This window comes from Sparus aurata, chromosome 18, assembly GCF_900880675.1.
Source record: "Sparus aurata chromosome 18, fSpaAur1.1, whole genome shotgun sequence".
NCBI classification, from domain to species: domain Eukaryota; kingdom Metazoa; phylum Chordata; class Actinopteri; order Spariformes; family Sparidae; genus Sparus; species Sparus aurata.
In genome coordinates, this window is record NC_044204.1 from 16,785,345 (window position 1) to 16,802,328 (window position 16,984).

General features: G+C 42.0%; 2 protein-coding genes across 12 annotated transcripts in view; one reads left to right on the forward strand and one right to left on the reverse strand.

The window, feature by feature from the left end:
• Positions 1–9,789, forward strand: part of mtus1a (microtubule associated tumor suppressor 1a) — a 34,551-nt gene extending 24,762 nt beyond the window's left edge. For 10 of the 11 annotated variants that reach the window (XM_030396395.1, XM_030396402.1, XM_030396394.1 and 7 more), the window contains 8 exons: positions 2,015–2,081; positions 6,145–6,359; positions 6,696–6,801; positions 7,012–7,085; positions 7,204–7,299; positions 7,962–8,078; positions 8,181–8,278; positions 8,574–9,789. In XM_030396395.1, the coding sequence (XP_030252255.1) occupies positions 2,015–2,081; positions 6,145–6,359; positions 6,696–6,801; positions 7,012–7,085; positions 7,204–7,299; positions 7,962–8,078; positions 8,181–8,278; positions 8,574–8,802 (1,002 nt within the window). In that variant the 3' untranslated portion in view covers positions 8,803–9,789. Of the gene's footprint in view, positions 1–950; positions 1,377–2,014; positions 2,082–6,144; positions 6,360–6,695; positions 6,802–7,011; positions 7,086–7,203; positions 7,300–7,961; positions 8,079–8,180; positions 8,279–8,573 lie in introns of those variants that run through there. The other variant, XM_030396405.1, reaches the window with a different exon arrangement.
• Positions 9,790–10,821: 1,032 nt separating this feature from the next.
• On the reverse strand, positions 10,822–16,867 carry pdgfrl (platelet-derived growth factor receptor-like). Its single transcript, XM_030396406.1, has 6 exons — positions 16,647–16,867; positions 15,583–15,856; positions 15,349–15,500; positions 13,241–13,534; positions 12,634–12,770; positions 10,822–11,111 (listed from the first exon to the last, which is right to left on the reverse strand). Exons 1-6 carry the CDS (start codon positions 16,699–16,701, stop codon positions 10,923–10,925), a joined length of 1,101 nt encoding a protein of 366 aa, XP_030252266.1. The 5' UTR covers positions 16,702–16,867; the 3' UTR covers positions 10,822–10,922.
• Positions 16,868–16,984: the final 117 nt, after the last annotated feature.

Consider the following 16,984-nt stretch of genomic DNA (forward strand, 5'->3'; position numbering starts at 1 on the left):
TGAGCCCTGCTTCTCATCATTGATTGGCTGGAGTGTGTAAGCGCTGGACCTGGTTTGACATGCCTTCTCTCAAAGAGAAAATTCTGTGACACAATTTGCATTTCAGTGTAGGAAAGACAATAGAAAATTTATAGAAAATGTATTTACAATCACGCTTTATTTCACCTGTCTGATTCGCAATATTTCCAGGAAATTGTAACTTAATCTGAAGCAATTAGAAATTGATCTTAGTCTGCCATTAAGTGTTATTCTACACCTGACATGCTGTCATACTGATATACACTGGGGACACGTCTGCTCCTTGCAGCTGGCTTGATATACCTTTTTCATGTTATGGTTACATGGGCTTTACCAACTGAGAATTGGTACAGAATATTATAATAAAACACACACAGCCCTGTCATTGCAACTAATGGATGGATGATTAATCTTTTAAGGATTGGGGGCATATACAGAATTTTAATTGGCAGACATTTCTGTAAGGAAAACTTGTCAACAGTTTTTTAAGTCAACAAAAACTGAAGGAAACATCTGAGGCAGGTGAAGCATCAAAACAATTGGCTGTGATTGATCAGTTTACCTGAATATGGGGAGAGGTTGATTGCAGTTATGATACAATTTACTGTACTATCCTTGTTCTGTGACATTTACTGGTTTAGGTGTGCTGTTTCTAATACAGTGACAAGAATAATTACCAAGGACATTTTTATTGGTTAGTCCACCATTGCCAGATCATTCTCTGTACACCGTCTGTTAAGACTCAGACTGAAGCCGGAAATGTGACAAGTCAGCATCTAGTCATCTTATAATGGAGAGGTTTTACTCATGAAGCCTGTAGCTGCACAGCACAGTATAAGGTAATGGTGCAGAAGGGTGGGGGGATGATTTAATGTAGGTTTGGATGAGTGGTGGGGGATGGTGGTAATGAAGCCTCTCCATGTATCCCCTGGGAAGGTCACTGCACAGCAAAAGTCCTGCTCCATCAGCCTGATGTCAGGCAGCTCTGTACAATTTATCTGTTTGCTCCACTCCGGCTGTCTTAAAGTGACCTCAGCTTCCTGGTAAGCAGGCTGCTCTCACTGACACTGTAGCCTGCCCCTTTTGTTTTTTTTAGGTGTAATACGGTAATGCACTCTGCAGTCACTCACCACGGTCAGTGAAGCGGCTTTTTCAGTCCTGCCTCAGATGTAGTCAGAGCAGTCTGGGAGGAGGTGCGTGGAGGTGGTGCGTCCACCTGGACCACGGTTTGTCCTGGAGTACTGGGTGTCCGTAGCTGGGGGGGGGGGGACTCCGGCAACAACGCCTCAGGCTGAGGCTGGATCATGGGCTGTTCTGGCAGCAGAGCCTGCCTTAATGCTCCCTGCGCTGCAGAGAGGGTAACTGGCTTCTACATTGTTCTACTCTGCAGTGAGGAATCGATGCAGATGTGAGCTACAGCAGGACAGAACAGGACAGACTGTATTTGCTTTTGTAAACTGATGAGTGAACTGAAGACTGGCTCGTCTTACAGGGTTGTTTTTGCATGATTCATTGAATTATTTAGGCTTTGTGATGTACTGTCTAGTGTGTCAGCTTGTATGTCTGAGTCGGTATAGTGAGAGAAAGCTGGTAAATGAGAGTAAACAGGTTGGACTATCTCTGCGTCAGTTTGAAGTCTGGAGGAGCACTGCAGCTACAATGCAGCCCCTTCAATACTGCAAAACCAAGTCAGAAAGGGTGAAGAAAAAGAGTTACCCTGAAAGAAGGCGTGTGCTGAGACTGAAAACATGAGTTCAAGTTTTACATAATCCCCTTCCCCCTATCCCTGTTGATTTATTTACATTTGGAAGTCAAACACAAGGACGGAAGGAAAACATTAGTAGATTATGTGTCTGGGTGTTGCCCTTAAAGGACCTTCCTTTTTACAGTCAATTCATGATCTTGTGATTTAAATTACTATACTCCAGAAATTGCAAGAACATCTGTCTTGATGAGCGTGTGCATGACTGTTTACTTTTTCTCTCTCTCACTGCAGCGTGATGAAGCCAGAAGGCAGTGCAGGGATCTGTCCCAGGAGCTGGTCAACCTTCGAGGAGAGCTGGGTAAGTCAAGTCAAGTCGATTACGCACTGGCTCTGTTTAAAGTTGTTATCAGAAAAGTAAACACTCATGGAACAGGTTCTAGTGCCCCTTTCTCATGTGTTTAAGGCCAGATGATTATTCAGTCTACATGACAAGTGAGGAATCACTGTGGATCACGTAGGTATAGAAAATGAGAAAACATTTTCATCATGAGTATTTAGTTGTTTGTTTTGTTGCTGTGATTTAATGCAGTTATTATCTTAGTTGGTGCTTTTGGAGGTGATTTTGATTAATTTGATTGGATTTTGATTTGGTCAACCATTACATAGCGTTGATTTCTTCTGACTGCCATTCCTGCAGTTTGATTTATTTGATAAACAATAAAATGATTATTAAATGATATTGAAATAGTTGTGCCTTGAAGTAATTTATTACATGGGACTGTTGGGTCAGACTGCCTTCATAAAATATTTCTGAGAGAGAGAGAGAGAGAGAGAGAGAGAGAGAGAGAGAGAGAGAGAGAGAGAGAGAGAGAGAGAGAGAGAGAGAGAGAGAGAGAGAGAGAGAGAGAGAAGATAGAGATAATAGAGAGGCGATAGATAGAGAGGAGAGTAGATAGAGAGAGAAGAGATCTATAGACGATCGGATCTCTCTCTTCGCTCTCTCTCTCTCTCCTCTCTCTCCTCTCTCTCTCCTCTCTCTCTCTCTCTCTCGCTCCTCTCTCTCTCTCTCTCGCTCTCTCTCTCTCTCTCTCTCTCTCTCTCTCTCTCTCTCCTTCTCTCTCTCTCTCTCGCTCTCTCTCTCTCTCTCTCTCTCTCTCTCTCTCTCTCTCTCTCTCTCCTCTCTCTTCTCTCTCGCTCCCTCTCCTCTCCAGACCATTCGCAGGGAGCGAGTGGTGGAATGTCACACCACCTGAGGCCTTGTGACTGTTTAGGGACAATGACCCATGTTTATTGTCCAGCCCTGAGTGTTGGGGCACTGCATGCATGGGCACACACGCGCTAACACACCAGCTTTCATCTCTCTTACTAAAAGCAGCAGTAGTGTTGTGGCTCCGCCCCTCCCTCACAACCTCGGGACTTCCGCATGACTGCTCTTATATGCCGAGCGCTGTTATATCTGCGCTTTAACACATTCTTGACATCAGGAAGCTGAGAGACACACTGACCTCAGATGGACCTTTATGTATTGTGTGTCCGGAGGTATTGTTAATAAGTCTGTTTTTTATTTCCCCCTGAGGCTGCGTCGCTGCATGCTTCCACAGTGATCTAACTCCTCATTCAGCAATAAATAACAGTCCTGGGCCAAGGCCAAAAATGTGGTCCAACCACACCCCCTTTGTTATTATTACTGACACGCAAAATTACATCGAAGAGGGATCTGCAAATTTCAGCATCTGCATTTCCAAACCCCATCATGCTGCCAACTGACGCACAAAATGCAGATAACTTTAGATTATCTGTACTTGTGCACTGTGCACCTGGTTGTGGAGTGCCAGGCTTCGTTTGTTGAGCTGTACATGCCAAAGCCCGATAGTTGGTCCTCATGTTAGTTTTGCTTCTCTTCTTGCTGCCATTATTTCACTCTTGGTACGGTGAATCCTTATGCTCATGCACTGCAGTGTTCCTTCATACTGTAGCTCAGTACTGAACAGTTCAAAAATAGACTCTGTGATTTAATTTAATAACTGTAAATAACTTAAATTGCAGCCCTCTATACAGATAAGTATGAACTACTAAGGCTCATGGCAAGCAGGGAGAACTTTTGCCTTTTTAGTTATGGAAAAGTGCTCATATCTTGTTGTGCCACACATGTTGTAGCATAGCAGAGCAACATCTGGATTCACTATTATTTCATGCCCACTACTACTCAGTTTATGCATAGTTTTAAAGGTGCACTATATAGTTTCTGAGAGGAGATTTTAATCAGAAAAGAAAGATAAAACTCTCTTTTGTTTTCTTGACTGAATGAACAAAATAAACTGACCTTTTTAAAGGATAACACAATTTCATACTGTTTCACTTTTTACTGTTTTATATGTGGCGGACCCTGCCACCTTTCTAGCTCCAAACAGTGTTCTGGGGACCTTTATTTTCCCCTGAGAAAACAGCTTGCTTATTCAGTTATGGAAAAGATTAATATATCTGAGTTTGTATTATTAACTCATTAATATTATAAATATTTAAATTCTTGAGTTTTCCGTTTCTGCTCCAAAACTACATAGTGCCCCTTTAAGTTGTACATAGTTCTGGGTTATAGTCGTGCCATGTATTCGAGACCAAACCTTTTTTGAAAGAAAAACACCTGCTTAATGTAAAGGCAGACATTGTTGTTCTGTACAGCTGCCTGTCCTCTACTAGTGAGGCATTGTTCAGCTGGCAACACCAGCTGCTGGGTATCTACAGTGTTGGTGTACAAGCACTTAAAGGGGAGACAGGATAGGGAGTCAGTTACTGTCACCCACTCCAACCTAGATATAAACACATGGTGATGGAAATAGTTTGGAAATCATGAGATTGGTTAACAGAACAAAAGCAAAACCCACTGATTGCACAAAATGGCAAATTACCAGCCATGTGAGGACGGAGAGACGAGTCTGATTGAAGAAATCTTTTGCCTAAGTTACAGATTTCAATATATTGTGAAATAATTAACAGACTTGTAACCATAGCCACATGTGGCTATAAATGACAGCAGTGTAGTTGGCATATGCTAACAAGTGCAAGAGGGACCTCCTCTTGACAGTCAGTTTTTCCATTCCTTTTTGGAGCACACCAAGTGTCACATTTACATCAATGGAGAGCTCTACTGAACAGAGGTTCCCCAGTGGACATACCATATCTATTACACAAGCACTCACAAGTACAATTTTCCTCTGCCCTGTTTTAATGAATGTCACAGTCTGCACAGCTGCAGACCGTTGCTTAACTTCATTGAAATATCCTGTAGAAGTTGGTGGCATGACCTAAAATTTTGATCTTTTTTTTTTTTTTTTTTTTTTCTTGCAGTGACTGTTATACCACAGTAGCACAACAATAGGTTTGGAATAGGAAAAAAAATGAGGATAGAAGGCTACAGGCGCTGTCTAATAATGTAGCTTAATAAGTAACTAACCAGATTCATTCATTTAGACAAGTTGAAAAGTAGGCATCTCTAAAACAGTTATCTGTAGAAAAGTATGTTTATAGAAGTACAATAGTCAGTGTATCATGGGGATGGTCTATCAAGTAGATTTACATACAGCAGCAACAGACACGCATACTAACCAGGATCAAGGAGCAGAAGGAGCTTTCATTTAAAGTCGACAACAGAGCCACCTAAACTGCGTCGTAGTATTAAGTAGCACATTGATCAACATAGAAAAAACTGTTTCCCACATCTAACCTACTACTCTGGTTATTTAATCAGCTTCAAATGAGGCTAAACGTTCACGCAATTTTCCCTGACTGTCCCCTTTACTAAATAGTAGCCACATTAGGGGTGGGACGTGCTAAAGCTAAGATCAACAGGTGACACGGTAAAATAAACAGTTACCAAAAGCAATAGCAAAACAAACAGTTTTCAAAGTTTTAACTCTGTAACAATCCATCCGTGAGCTTGAGTTTTGAAACACATCCTGCTTTTTAATGTTGTTTGCTATTGTTGAGAAAACAATCTGAAGTAAAATTGTACATGTAGGCTACAAGAGTTTGCCAGTTGTTGTGGGGACATTTCTAACAAAAATCCAATCACTTGGTTTTCAGTTCCTTGGATGGTGGGAGTAGATGAAGACCTTCATGTTAGTTATTGTAGTCAACAATGGAGAAATTGGGCTACTTTGTTTACCTTCTACATGCTTGTGTTACTAAAGTCAGCTTTGGCTTGAAAAACAGCAGTTACTGGATGTAACTCTAGTGCTATGAACAAGTGTTAGCTTTTGAGCTGCATTTTATCACAGCCCCAGTAAAGCACAATATTTTAAAAAATCCACTGCAAATTCCATCTCGTGGCAGAACATGACACCAGTGACAAAGCCGGTATACCACTGACCCTCTCTATCACAATTATACCAAAATAGAATAGTAGCTTTTTGTTTATTTTCCAGTTTGCTCCGTCCATTCATCTGAGCGTCTGGAGAAGGAGAGGGATGAGCTGCGAGTTGCTCTGGAAGCTGCACTGCACACACTAAAGGAGCAGCACCAGAAAGACCAGGATGAGCTGGAGGAGAGACTGCAGACCTTCTACCAAGCTGAGTGGGACAAGGTCCAACTCACCTACCAGGAGGAGGCTGACAAGTGCAAGATGCTCATGCAAGAGCAGGTTTGTCCCTACATCACCTTTAATCATTCACGTCAAAATATTTACTTTTGCCTCCAAGTATCATGCTGTGTTTTCATTTATAAACCTCTTCAATTATTAAATTGAACAGAACAATTTGCTGTACAAGCTCAGACACCAGTGGAGGGTGTGCTGTTCTTTGTCAGTATTGGATCACTGTATATCTTAAAGCAGTGTTTGCTGTATTTTTGAGAAAATGACTGTAAAACATTTTCATATAATGCAGTTTTTAGTAATGCCATACATGCTGCGGTGGTTAGAAATGAAGCCTATACTGTGTTTTCTTTTCTGTTTTTCTTTTTTTTTTCTTTTTTTTAGATGAAAGAACTCAAAGCCAGTCATGAAGCCATGAAGCTGGAGCTAGAGCAGAGCCACACAGAACAGCTGCAGTGTGTTAAACAGCGGTATGAAATGTCACTGGAAGGTGAGTGATCAGTACTGGACTAAATCATTTTCTGTAAAGCTGCATCATGAGTTTATTTGAGACTGAGTCATGTTGGAAACGTGTTGGGTATATTTTATCTTATCCTACGTCAATTAACAAATGAATGTCGGCCTATGAATTGTATCACTGAATTCAGTCATAGACATTTGTTGCACAATTTGAGTTTTCTTCATTCCTGTACCTCTTTAGAGCTCAGCAAAGTTCACAATCAAGAGCTGCAGATTTTTGAGAAAACTTTGAAAGACGCAGAAGCCGCTCTGTCTGTAAGCATGGCTTTTATCTTTGATCAGAGAAAATCACACAAACAAAAGCATTATAGATTGAGGAACCAGTGTGTGAAAACTTCACTCAGTGACTTTGTTGTGCTGTGTGCATCCACAGGGACAGATTGAAGCGCTGACTGAGGAGAACAATGCTCTTATTGAGAAGCTAACTGCAGAGGAGAACAGGAGGAAGGAGCTGGCCGAAAAGTGTCAGGTACTCTTATCTGTGGGCTTATTATAGCACAGCGCCACAACATCTCATGACTCCAGTGTTGCTTGGCTCAAAGTATCAAAGGCCAATGATTACCAAAAGACAAATTACCCACAGAAGCAAAAATCAATGCACAGTTTCTTAAAAGAACTCATGTTTAAGAGTTTTCTTTCAGGTAAATTAACTATTAACCGTTTTTTGAAACATAAACCTGTTTGAACAAGAGTGGAGTTGGACTCCCCTTTTGTGCATGGAGTGTAGATTTTAATATTCCCAGAGTGCTGTTGTACAGTGAGGCTGCCACTCCTCATCAGTATTAAGTGGCTGCCACATGTACTCAGCATTCTGCCCTGGCACAGTAGACATTAAGGTAACTACCTCACGTTACCTTGCCACTCCACATCTGCTATTAATAGATAAACAATGGGATATAGTTTAAACAAGGGACTAGGTTTAGTTAAAACACTCTTGTTGCATGCATTATTTGTTTGACACTTTTATGTTTATCCTGAGTTTCATTGTCCCTGAACGAGCAGTGAACATTGTGTGAGTGATGCATGGCGCCCTCTGTTGTATGGCTCTGGATTTATGGCCATATGAAATGTACGAGTCTGAAGTCATTTACAATCCCTGAACATCTTGGCACAATTTATTTGTTCCTGCAGAAGGACTCTCACACCCTGTATCTGGAGCAGGAGCTGGAGAGCATCAAAGTGGTGCTGGATATCAAAAACAAACAGCTCCACCAGCAGGAAAAGCAGCTGATGGAGGTTGACAAACTGGTGAGACCTGAGGCAGATGAAAATGATAGCCGGGCATCAAGACAAACGCTGCTGCTGACAGAACACAAACATGTGAATCACTCAACTGTTGTTTTTTTCCAGAAAGAGAAAAATGTGAAGTTGGATGAGAGCCTTAAGAAGGTCCAGCAGGAGAATGAGGACCTGAAAGCCCGCATGGATAGACATGCTGCACTGTCGAGGTAAGACTTCATGAACACGTGTAGTGATGGAAACCAGACTGTGACGCATCTAACCACCCACCTCAGTTCTGACACCTTATGACTCTCTGATGGTTCCAAGCATAGATATAGCTTTTGAGTGATTAAGTTAATGCTCCTCTGTGTGTAGAGCTGCAGTATTTTCTAAAAGCCATTCATCAATGAGCCACACCGGTGCACTAAGTGACACCTTCTTTGTTGTGGCTACGTTCATCCTAGTGGATTTTTGACTCTCCAGAATGTTTCTAAGCTGTTTGTTTGTGTTCATGTATTACAGACAGCTGTCGACAGAGCAGGCCGTACTGCAGGAGTCCCTGCAGAAAGAGTCCAAGGTCAACAAGCGCTTGTCAATGGAGAACGAGGAGCTGCTGTGGAAGCTCCATAACGGAGACCTGAGCGGCTCCCGCAGGGTGTCCCCCACTTCCACCTCCCCCTCCCATTCCATCAGCTTCCAATCACCTCGCAGTTCCGGCGTGTTCTCCAGCCCTCCTCTGTCACCCAGATAACGATGGGCCCCTGCTTCCAGGAAGCAGCCCCTCTCCCCCAAGTTATCCCCTGGAATTAAGAGCCATGTTTGTTTCCTCTTAGATTAGCAACACATCAGCCTGACCATGGCTCCTCTTGGACTGGATGAACTCTGACAACTTTCTGGACAGAGATGCTATAGACTGTAAACAAAAAAAAAAACAAAAAAATTTAAAAAGTTGCACCGGAGCACTTAATAAGCAAGTTCACCTTGTTCTTTGCCTTTCACGACTGATCGTATGGATGGGAAAAGAAAATCTCAGGACTTCTATGTGATGAAACACTACTTTTGTTACTTGTTCTTGTTGGCATATGCTTGTCTTCCCTGAAGCTCAATGCACGCACGCACACACACTCGGTACATGCAGTAAAAAAAAAATACACACATAAATACAGATGCAGCCCTATAGAGGGTTTCTGTGCCTCTGGAGACTGCAGCCGTGTAAGGTCTGAATTGAGAACATCTATTACTACAGATGACACAGTCCCTCCTCAGAGCGCAGTTTGAAATGAATTTAATATGGAATAATCTCAACACCATTTCTCATAGAAAACAAAGTGACAGTCAAACCGTCACATTACTAACATTTGTCTGCTCTACAGCACATCAGAGCTGTGCAAGTCTCCGTCTATGTTCACATTTGTTTGATGAAGTGTTTTTTTTTAAATGGTTGGGATTTTTTTTTTAGGTCTAGAATGGCAGTTAAAGTATCATCTGTGGCCCTCAAACATGTTTGTTTTTTAGGTTTGTTTATTTGACCATGGGACCAATCCAAGTCTTTGTGCATGTGTTTGAGTCTCGTCATCAGCCCTTACTGAACCCTCCCAACGCAGCTTTAAAGTCGGGGTCTTTTGAAAGGCGAGAGGCACTGCCTCCTGGAAATGTATGAAAAAGAGTATTTTGTGTGGAAAAGGTATTATTGGTGTGTTGACCCTGTCAATTAATAAAGTCTTGTATTAAACCTGCAGTATCAAAGTCGAGCTTTATAACTGTGATGTACACATTTTGACTTGCAGCAGATGAAACTCGTAAAGAGAGAAAAGTTTTCTTGGGACAAACGTGAGCTGAGCAGGTCTCAGTCCAGCCTTGTGACTGTTGTGTTGGAGTCAAATATCTTTGAATGTCTTCAAACCACAGACATCCATGTCCTAAACTTCAGTATATTCCAAAATCATCATAACCAGCAGCTATTCAGCAAAGTGGAAACTGCAGCAAGTGTTGCGTTGGACCAAAATAAGTTCTGGGCCTGCAGATCACATTCCACATACGGAGAGCATTAGGACGTCAGCCTGGCACACAGCTGAGCTGAAAAACAGATCCTCCTCTTCAAGGCTCTGATGACTGCGTCTTTCTTTTCCAGCATCATTATTTTATTCAAACGTACCGTAAAGACTAAGTGTGATTATTCAGTGATGTTTGATTAGGTAGCCAACACAACTGGGTGCCAAGGCTTACAGCAGCCGGGTGTTGTCTCTTTCATAGAGGCATTCAGTTCTGACTCACTACCCAGAACTCTTGTTTATTGTTTCAAAATGAAACTCTCAATATTTGATAAATATAACATTTGCTTTAATTTAAGCTTTCTCTCTGACATTCATTCTACAGACATTAAGAATCTAGATTAAACCCTTCTGTACAGCGCCTCACAAAGCATGTTAGGATTCAGCTTTGCTTTCCTTTTATCACATGATCTGAGCGATGTTCGGCAGACTTTGCATCTGGTCCCCACAGGTCGGTACTCCTCAGATTTGATAGTTTGGATTCATGTTTGGGCTCTTTGTCCTGCTGCAAAATGAATGATCTCCTCACAGTTTTAAGCCAGAGGAGGGTCATGAATCTGCACAATTACAGCTTTTTGTTCCCTGCTCTGTTAAGTGACATAAAAACTACAAAATAAGTTCAACATCCCAAACACTTTGCATTGACCCTTCAATGTAGGGCTCTCCAGCTGCAAAAACCCCCCAAACATTTGTAGTTTTGAAAATAAACTCTGACAAAAGAAGGAGCAAATCTTTATTATGTTTCCACAATCTGCAATCTGAAAATACACCAATTTTTATGTATATATACACGTCGATTTCATCTCCTCTCTCTGGTAGGCTATTTGGAGATGATGTCGGTCGTCACCACCGTCTCACCGTGCTGGTTCTTTGCTTTACAGATGTAGTTTCCAAAGTCGATGGTCTCCATGTCTTCTATAGTCATGACGCTCTGGGAGACGCGCGTGGTGTGGCCCATCCCCCTGTTAACCAGCCTCCAGGAGGTGTGGATGTGAACCGGGCGGCGGTCCTAAACAACATAACAAACATGATTTATTGTCATTATGTCATCTGTTGGTGTTAATTGACACATTCAATCAAAAATGTGCCCTTACACATCACTCGGGTGTTTGAGCTTCACTGTGCAGACTTTGTTTTCACGCTCGTCTTCTGAAAGCGGAAAGTTTCTCAGCGATCTTAAATCTCAGTTTAACACGTGTACCTGGAGGAATTCATGTAATATGAAAACCTGAATCCTTCTGTGGAAATCCACTGGATTTTTCAGTGAAGCAGGAGACATCTTGTGTCCAGCTGGTAAACTGAAGAAATTGAAAATATCTATTTTTCTATTCATTTATTCTGGATTTTTTGGGAAGAAGACATGTTTAATATTTATAATTTTAATAATTACATACAACGATGATGTAAAAACATTCTCTCTTTAAATAGGTTAATTCTACTTTTTGTTTGTACTATATTGTATCTCACAATTTTTCTATTCCAAATAATAATGAATAAGTATGTATATGAAATAACAGGGTTCATTTGAATTTCCTTGTAAAATTTATTTTTCTAATCCATTCATTTCTTTCTGCATTTAAAGACAAAAGACAGAATAATGAAAACAATTGACAGTTATAATACATTATTATCAGTTGGTACATTTAAAAGGGAAGTATGGAAGTAAGTTGAAACCATCGAAAATTGACATCAGTAGAATGTGAATAAAAAGCAGTTTTGGCGTTTTGATGTCTGTAATGTGTTGCAGAAGTATCTACTGAGGTTAGAATGCTAAACAGCTAACCCCGGACCATTCTAGTCCAAAGCACCTGGTTCTAGTGGTGTAAACACACTTACCTGTTCCCAAAGCTCCCAGTCTGAACTGCTGGCTAGGCTGGGCTAACTCAGGTACATAACTAGCTAAGACAGCTACAGTTAGCAGTTACTCTGGTCATATGTTGCCCTCTTTTGATAGTATGATTTTGACAAGTGGCCAATTCTTATTGCAGCTTTGATGATTAGTCTATATCATCTTACTAATTGACACCCTACTGTTTTTGTCATTTTAATAGTACTTCCGTAGTTTTTTTTTTTTTCCACTCGCCCCTCAGGGCTTCCGTAGAGCTGTGATACCAACATCCTATAATTTAACTGTCTTCCTGCACAGTGTCTGCCTGCCACGCTCAAATTACAAATAATAATTTATAATTAAGGAGCATTTTCACCTCACAAAAAAATCAAACATCACAAACAGTGAATCAAATTATTTAGTCATTTTCTCTAGAGACAAATCACAGAGGGCAAACTTTAGGCCGCACTGCATTAACAGATTTTAGAGTAACCACTGAAAAGTGACACAATTCAAAAACAACTGAATCATTGTTTTATCATGTGTAGTCTTGTTTAATTTCTCCTGGCTACAAAATAAATTCCTCTGGCAGGACATTTTTTATTGTGCTGACCCATTAAAAAACAGGACCGCTGGCTGTTGTTGATGACGCTGATCCTGAATCAGGTCTGACTTTTGGTTTTCAGGCCCTTATTCCTCATACCTGACCAGGATAAGACCAGATGAAGCTCACGGCCACCTCTGGCTCCCCCAGCACTGTGCAGGTCACGTTGACATTGTCTCCTCCTCTCACAGACTCGGGAGAGGCATCAAGGCTCACAAATGGTGGTCCGCTAGGAACTGTAAACAATAGACAGCAAACAATATGTATTACCAAATATCTCTATGAGACGTGGTGAAGGTGAGCAGTTCATCAGATCAAATGTGGGACATTACAGATGAAGCGTCATGGTATTGGACCAGTTAAACCTCCGTCACCAGTCTACACTCTATTTCTCTCCATGTGCCACTCAAACATGCCACGGGAGCTTAATTCCACACACTATTTCCACTTCATCAGTCCAGAGCTGTGTTTCCATTTCAGCTGGCAGGCGTCCACATAGACCGAGCTCAGCCCTGAGAAGTGAAAAGGCTTTTGAAAACCTTTTCCTGAAAGCTGATGAAGCAGAGTAACCAGCCCTTGATTTATGACTCTGGAAACGCCTCTCACAGTGCCACTGTGAATCAATAGGGTGATGAGCACTGTGGTTATGTTTGACAGACAAGTGGTTACTGATGCTGCACTTGTGTTGTGATTGTTTCATGCCTACCCTCCACATAGAGCAGTTGGTACTTGGTGGAGATCTGTGGGGTGCCTCTGGTCACAGCCTTGCAGTAGAAGACTCCCTGATGCTCCGGGCTGGGGTTCCGCAGGACGAAGCCCTTGGTGGGGTCGTAGGTCACCAGCGTGCTGTTGGCTGTGATCTCCTCTGGAGGGACCTCTCTGTGCAAGGAGACCTTGGCCTGCGTGTCAGTCACACGACAGGGAACCACAGCAGGCCTGTCGGGCCGCAGGTACACGATCTCGAAGTGGATGGCAGAGGGGACGAAGAGGTTGTCTTTGTCTGTTCAGGGGGTTAAATGTGCGGCATCGAACACTGCAAATAAGGTTCAGATGCCCTCAGAAATACACCTAAATGAGTGTATTTATGAGAAAGACATTAAACCCTGACCAGCTCATTTATTATAAATCATAGCATCACTTTTCAATAAACACTGGGGATATCAATATTCACTAATGAAATTATGACTGGTTAATAAAGCAGACAGAGCACTGAGGTTAGAAAGCTTTTTAAAGGAGTTGTGTTTATAGCTTGATGGCTAATTAATAGTTTTAAAAAATTACTTGAATGCAGATGCTCGACAACAAGTTGGGCCAACGTAGTACCACAGAGATCCAAAAGTCTGTATGTTTTCCAACTAGAGACTCCAACCACTGATAAACACTATTCAAAGCAACATTATGTAACTTTTTGACTTTAAAACAACAGCTTCAACATCATGTTGATGGTTCAGTGTCTTGTAATAGGTTGAATGGTGTTTCTGTCTCAGCCACTATGCTCCCATTACTTGTTTCTGCACTATGTAACTTCAGTGAGAGGGTACGATCACAGCAATACACACGTTTACATCAACATCCTAGTTTTGTTTGTAGTTGGTACTTACATAACAAATCTGACAAATTGATACAAACCTGGATTTGTATTTACGACAGTGGTGTTCCACTCAGAAACTCTGGGGGGCGCCATATCACACAAAGTGCCAATGTCTACATAACGTTGCTTTAAATTAAGTGAATTAGTTTACATTTCAGAATTGTCTGACAACTGGGTGGCAGCAGAACAAACTATCAACACAACCTCCAAAAACAGTATGATCACCTCAAAGCAGATATGTGAACACGTGTCATTCATTTGGAGCTGTTTTTCTGGCAACTTGTCAAACTTAAGTCCAAAATGTGCAAAGGAGATTGTGTTTTCACCGTGTGCATTTGTTTGTTGGTTGGTTTATCAGCAGGATTACACACACAACGGATTTTCACTGAACTTGAATTGGAAGATGGGTCTCAGTCCAGAATAGACCCTATTTCCTTTTGGTGCAGGTCACTTTTCCTCACTTCCTTTAACACTGTGAGGCCTTTTCAAATGTTTTCTTAATTTCTCAGGGTATAATGAATTGAACTTGATGATAAAAATGCAGGCGTTTTTAGATGACTGGTATCTATGAGTGAGGACAATTTGATGCTTCTCCTTAAATTAGGGTTAAGCAGTTATGGGTGGTTAAAATTTTGAGTGGTACAGTTTGATATTAGATTAGACTTGACTAAATCAAAGGGGACTGCTGTTCTTTGGTGGAGGTATGCGCTCTACTGAATACCATTCTAATGACAGCAGAAAACAGCCGCCTGCTGTGACTGGAGACAACGTCGATAAGTGTTGATTTTGTGTTGAAATTGAACCAAAACAGTAAAGTTGCAGGACGTAAAACAAAAAAAAACAGCTGAAAGACATTAACATAACTCAACTGAAACAATGGCTGAGAGAAAACCACAGCTGTGATCATTTTTAAATGGACGTGTTAAATGAGTGGAGCTTCATTATTCTGTAATAATTCTCTGTGGGTCGATCAGTCTGAGGGATACTGTTCTCATTACGCATTCATATGATCAATTGCTGGTATAAAAATATAGATTTTGCATCTTTAAATCTGATACAAAATAAGCAAAGTTTGCAGAGGAATAATCACCTTGAGGGGCGGTTTACTTAGATTTGGGCTCTAAACCTGGCAACCCTTAACATTTTTTCTACTTTAGTTGTATAAAAATGCCTTATTACTGATCTTATTAAATGTAAAGTGCTCTGTAACCCTTCTTACTCACCTGAGAAGTAGATGTATGACACATAGGCGCGGTCGTGGTCCTTCTCACACTCTGTGCCGTCACACACTATCACCCAGCAGCTGTAGGGCCCTGTGTCAGCAGCAGAGGTCGACGTCAGGATCAGCTGACTGTACTTGTCACTCTGCCTGATGCTGGGGGCGGGAATCAAAAACATGAGACTTTCACATTCACTTCAACTGAGTGCGACAAAAAGCTTATGTCTGTCTCCAGCACCTCAGGCGTGAGTCGTTGAAGGTGTCCAGGTAGGTCGGGTAGGACCATCCGATGGCGTTGCCTTTGCAGCGCAGCTCCATGTTCTTCCCAGGAGTCAGAGTCGTGCTTGGGCCCAGGCGCACAAAGCGTCCCTTATCCAAAACCTGGGTCAACAGGGACTGGCCTTTAACTCCTCCATCTTTTAGTTTGGGGTGTCTTATCTTCACACGTTTCCCTCCAGGCCGGATGCGGTTCTCTCCTACGTCTTTTCTCCGCTTGATTTGTTGGCAGGCACCTGGTAACTCACAGGCACAGAGGAAGCAGGGTGAGAGGGAAGAGAGGGGCAAAAATATCAAAGATAACAAAGTCACATAATCATCCGACCGTGTACTGTGGCCTAATTCTCTGTAGAAACAGCAGAGTCCAGACTCATCTGTACTGTGACTCTGTGTGTTTCCTCCAGCTGTGACAACAGTTGAACAGGAAGCGTTAAATCCCTACAACTGGCACAAAATGTCCAGAGTTCACTCTCTGTTCCAGCTGTGTTTCTCAGTGGGCACTGAATACGCAAAGCATTAGAGACGAGAACAAAATAACCAGTCTGTGGACCTAGTGAGATTTGTTGTTTTGTTCTTCAGTGAAGCATTAATGATGACTCGAAGGAAAGGTCAGCAGTAAAGGCGATTTAATTGGAAACGCCTGTTGCATGCCTCCACCAGATGCAGCTGCTTTGAGCTGGTCTGCAGGAATACTTTGCAAAAAGCTCACAGAACTTCATGCAGCTCTGAAGCAAGCTTTCAAAATCTACGTGCTCTATATAAAACTCATTCACAGCAGATTTGTTGGAGTGTGTTACTGAGGAAAGCTTAAACGATTGACAAATGAATAAAGTGTGTGTCTTTGCCAGATGTGAGATTTACTCCTTGGTGAGTCTGTCTTTCATTCTACACCAGTCACAAAGACTGGAGCCCCCCCCCCCAGCCGACCTCAGATTATCTAATGCTCTCTCCAATCCAAGTTCCCACGATCAAATCAACTTCATCATAAATCTACAAGACATATGTGGAGATCGAGGCTTTACTCACCATTTTGGATCTCGACCCAGAGCAGTGCCAGGCACAGCACACACCAGAGCTTCATAGTGTTCTGACTGCCTCTGCGGGGAGGTCTGGTTCAGACTCGGAGCTTCACTGGAACTCTGCAGGCTCCAGCTTCTCGGTTTAGATTTCCAGCTCCATCCTCCTCACAGACTGAGAGGAAGAGGGAAAATAACCCCTCTGTTTACTCTCTCTCTCTCCTCAGAGCTGAGGAGCAGAGATAGGTACTATAGAGCCATCTGCTGGAGCGTGAAGCATTGTGCCATTTAAAGGGTGACTCCACCCATGTGAATTACTTACTTACAGAGTGGCTATGTTGCATTGTG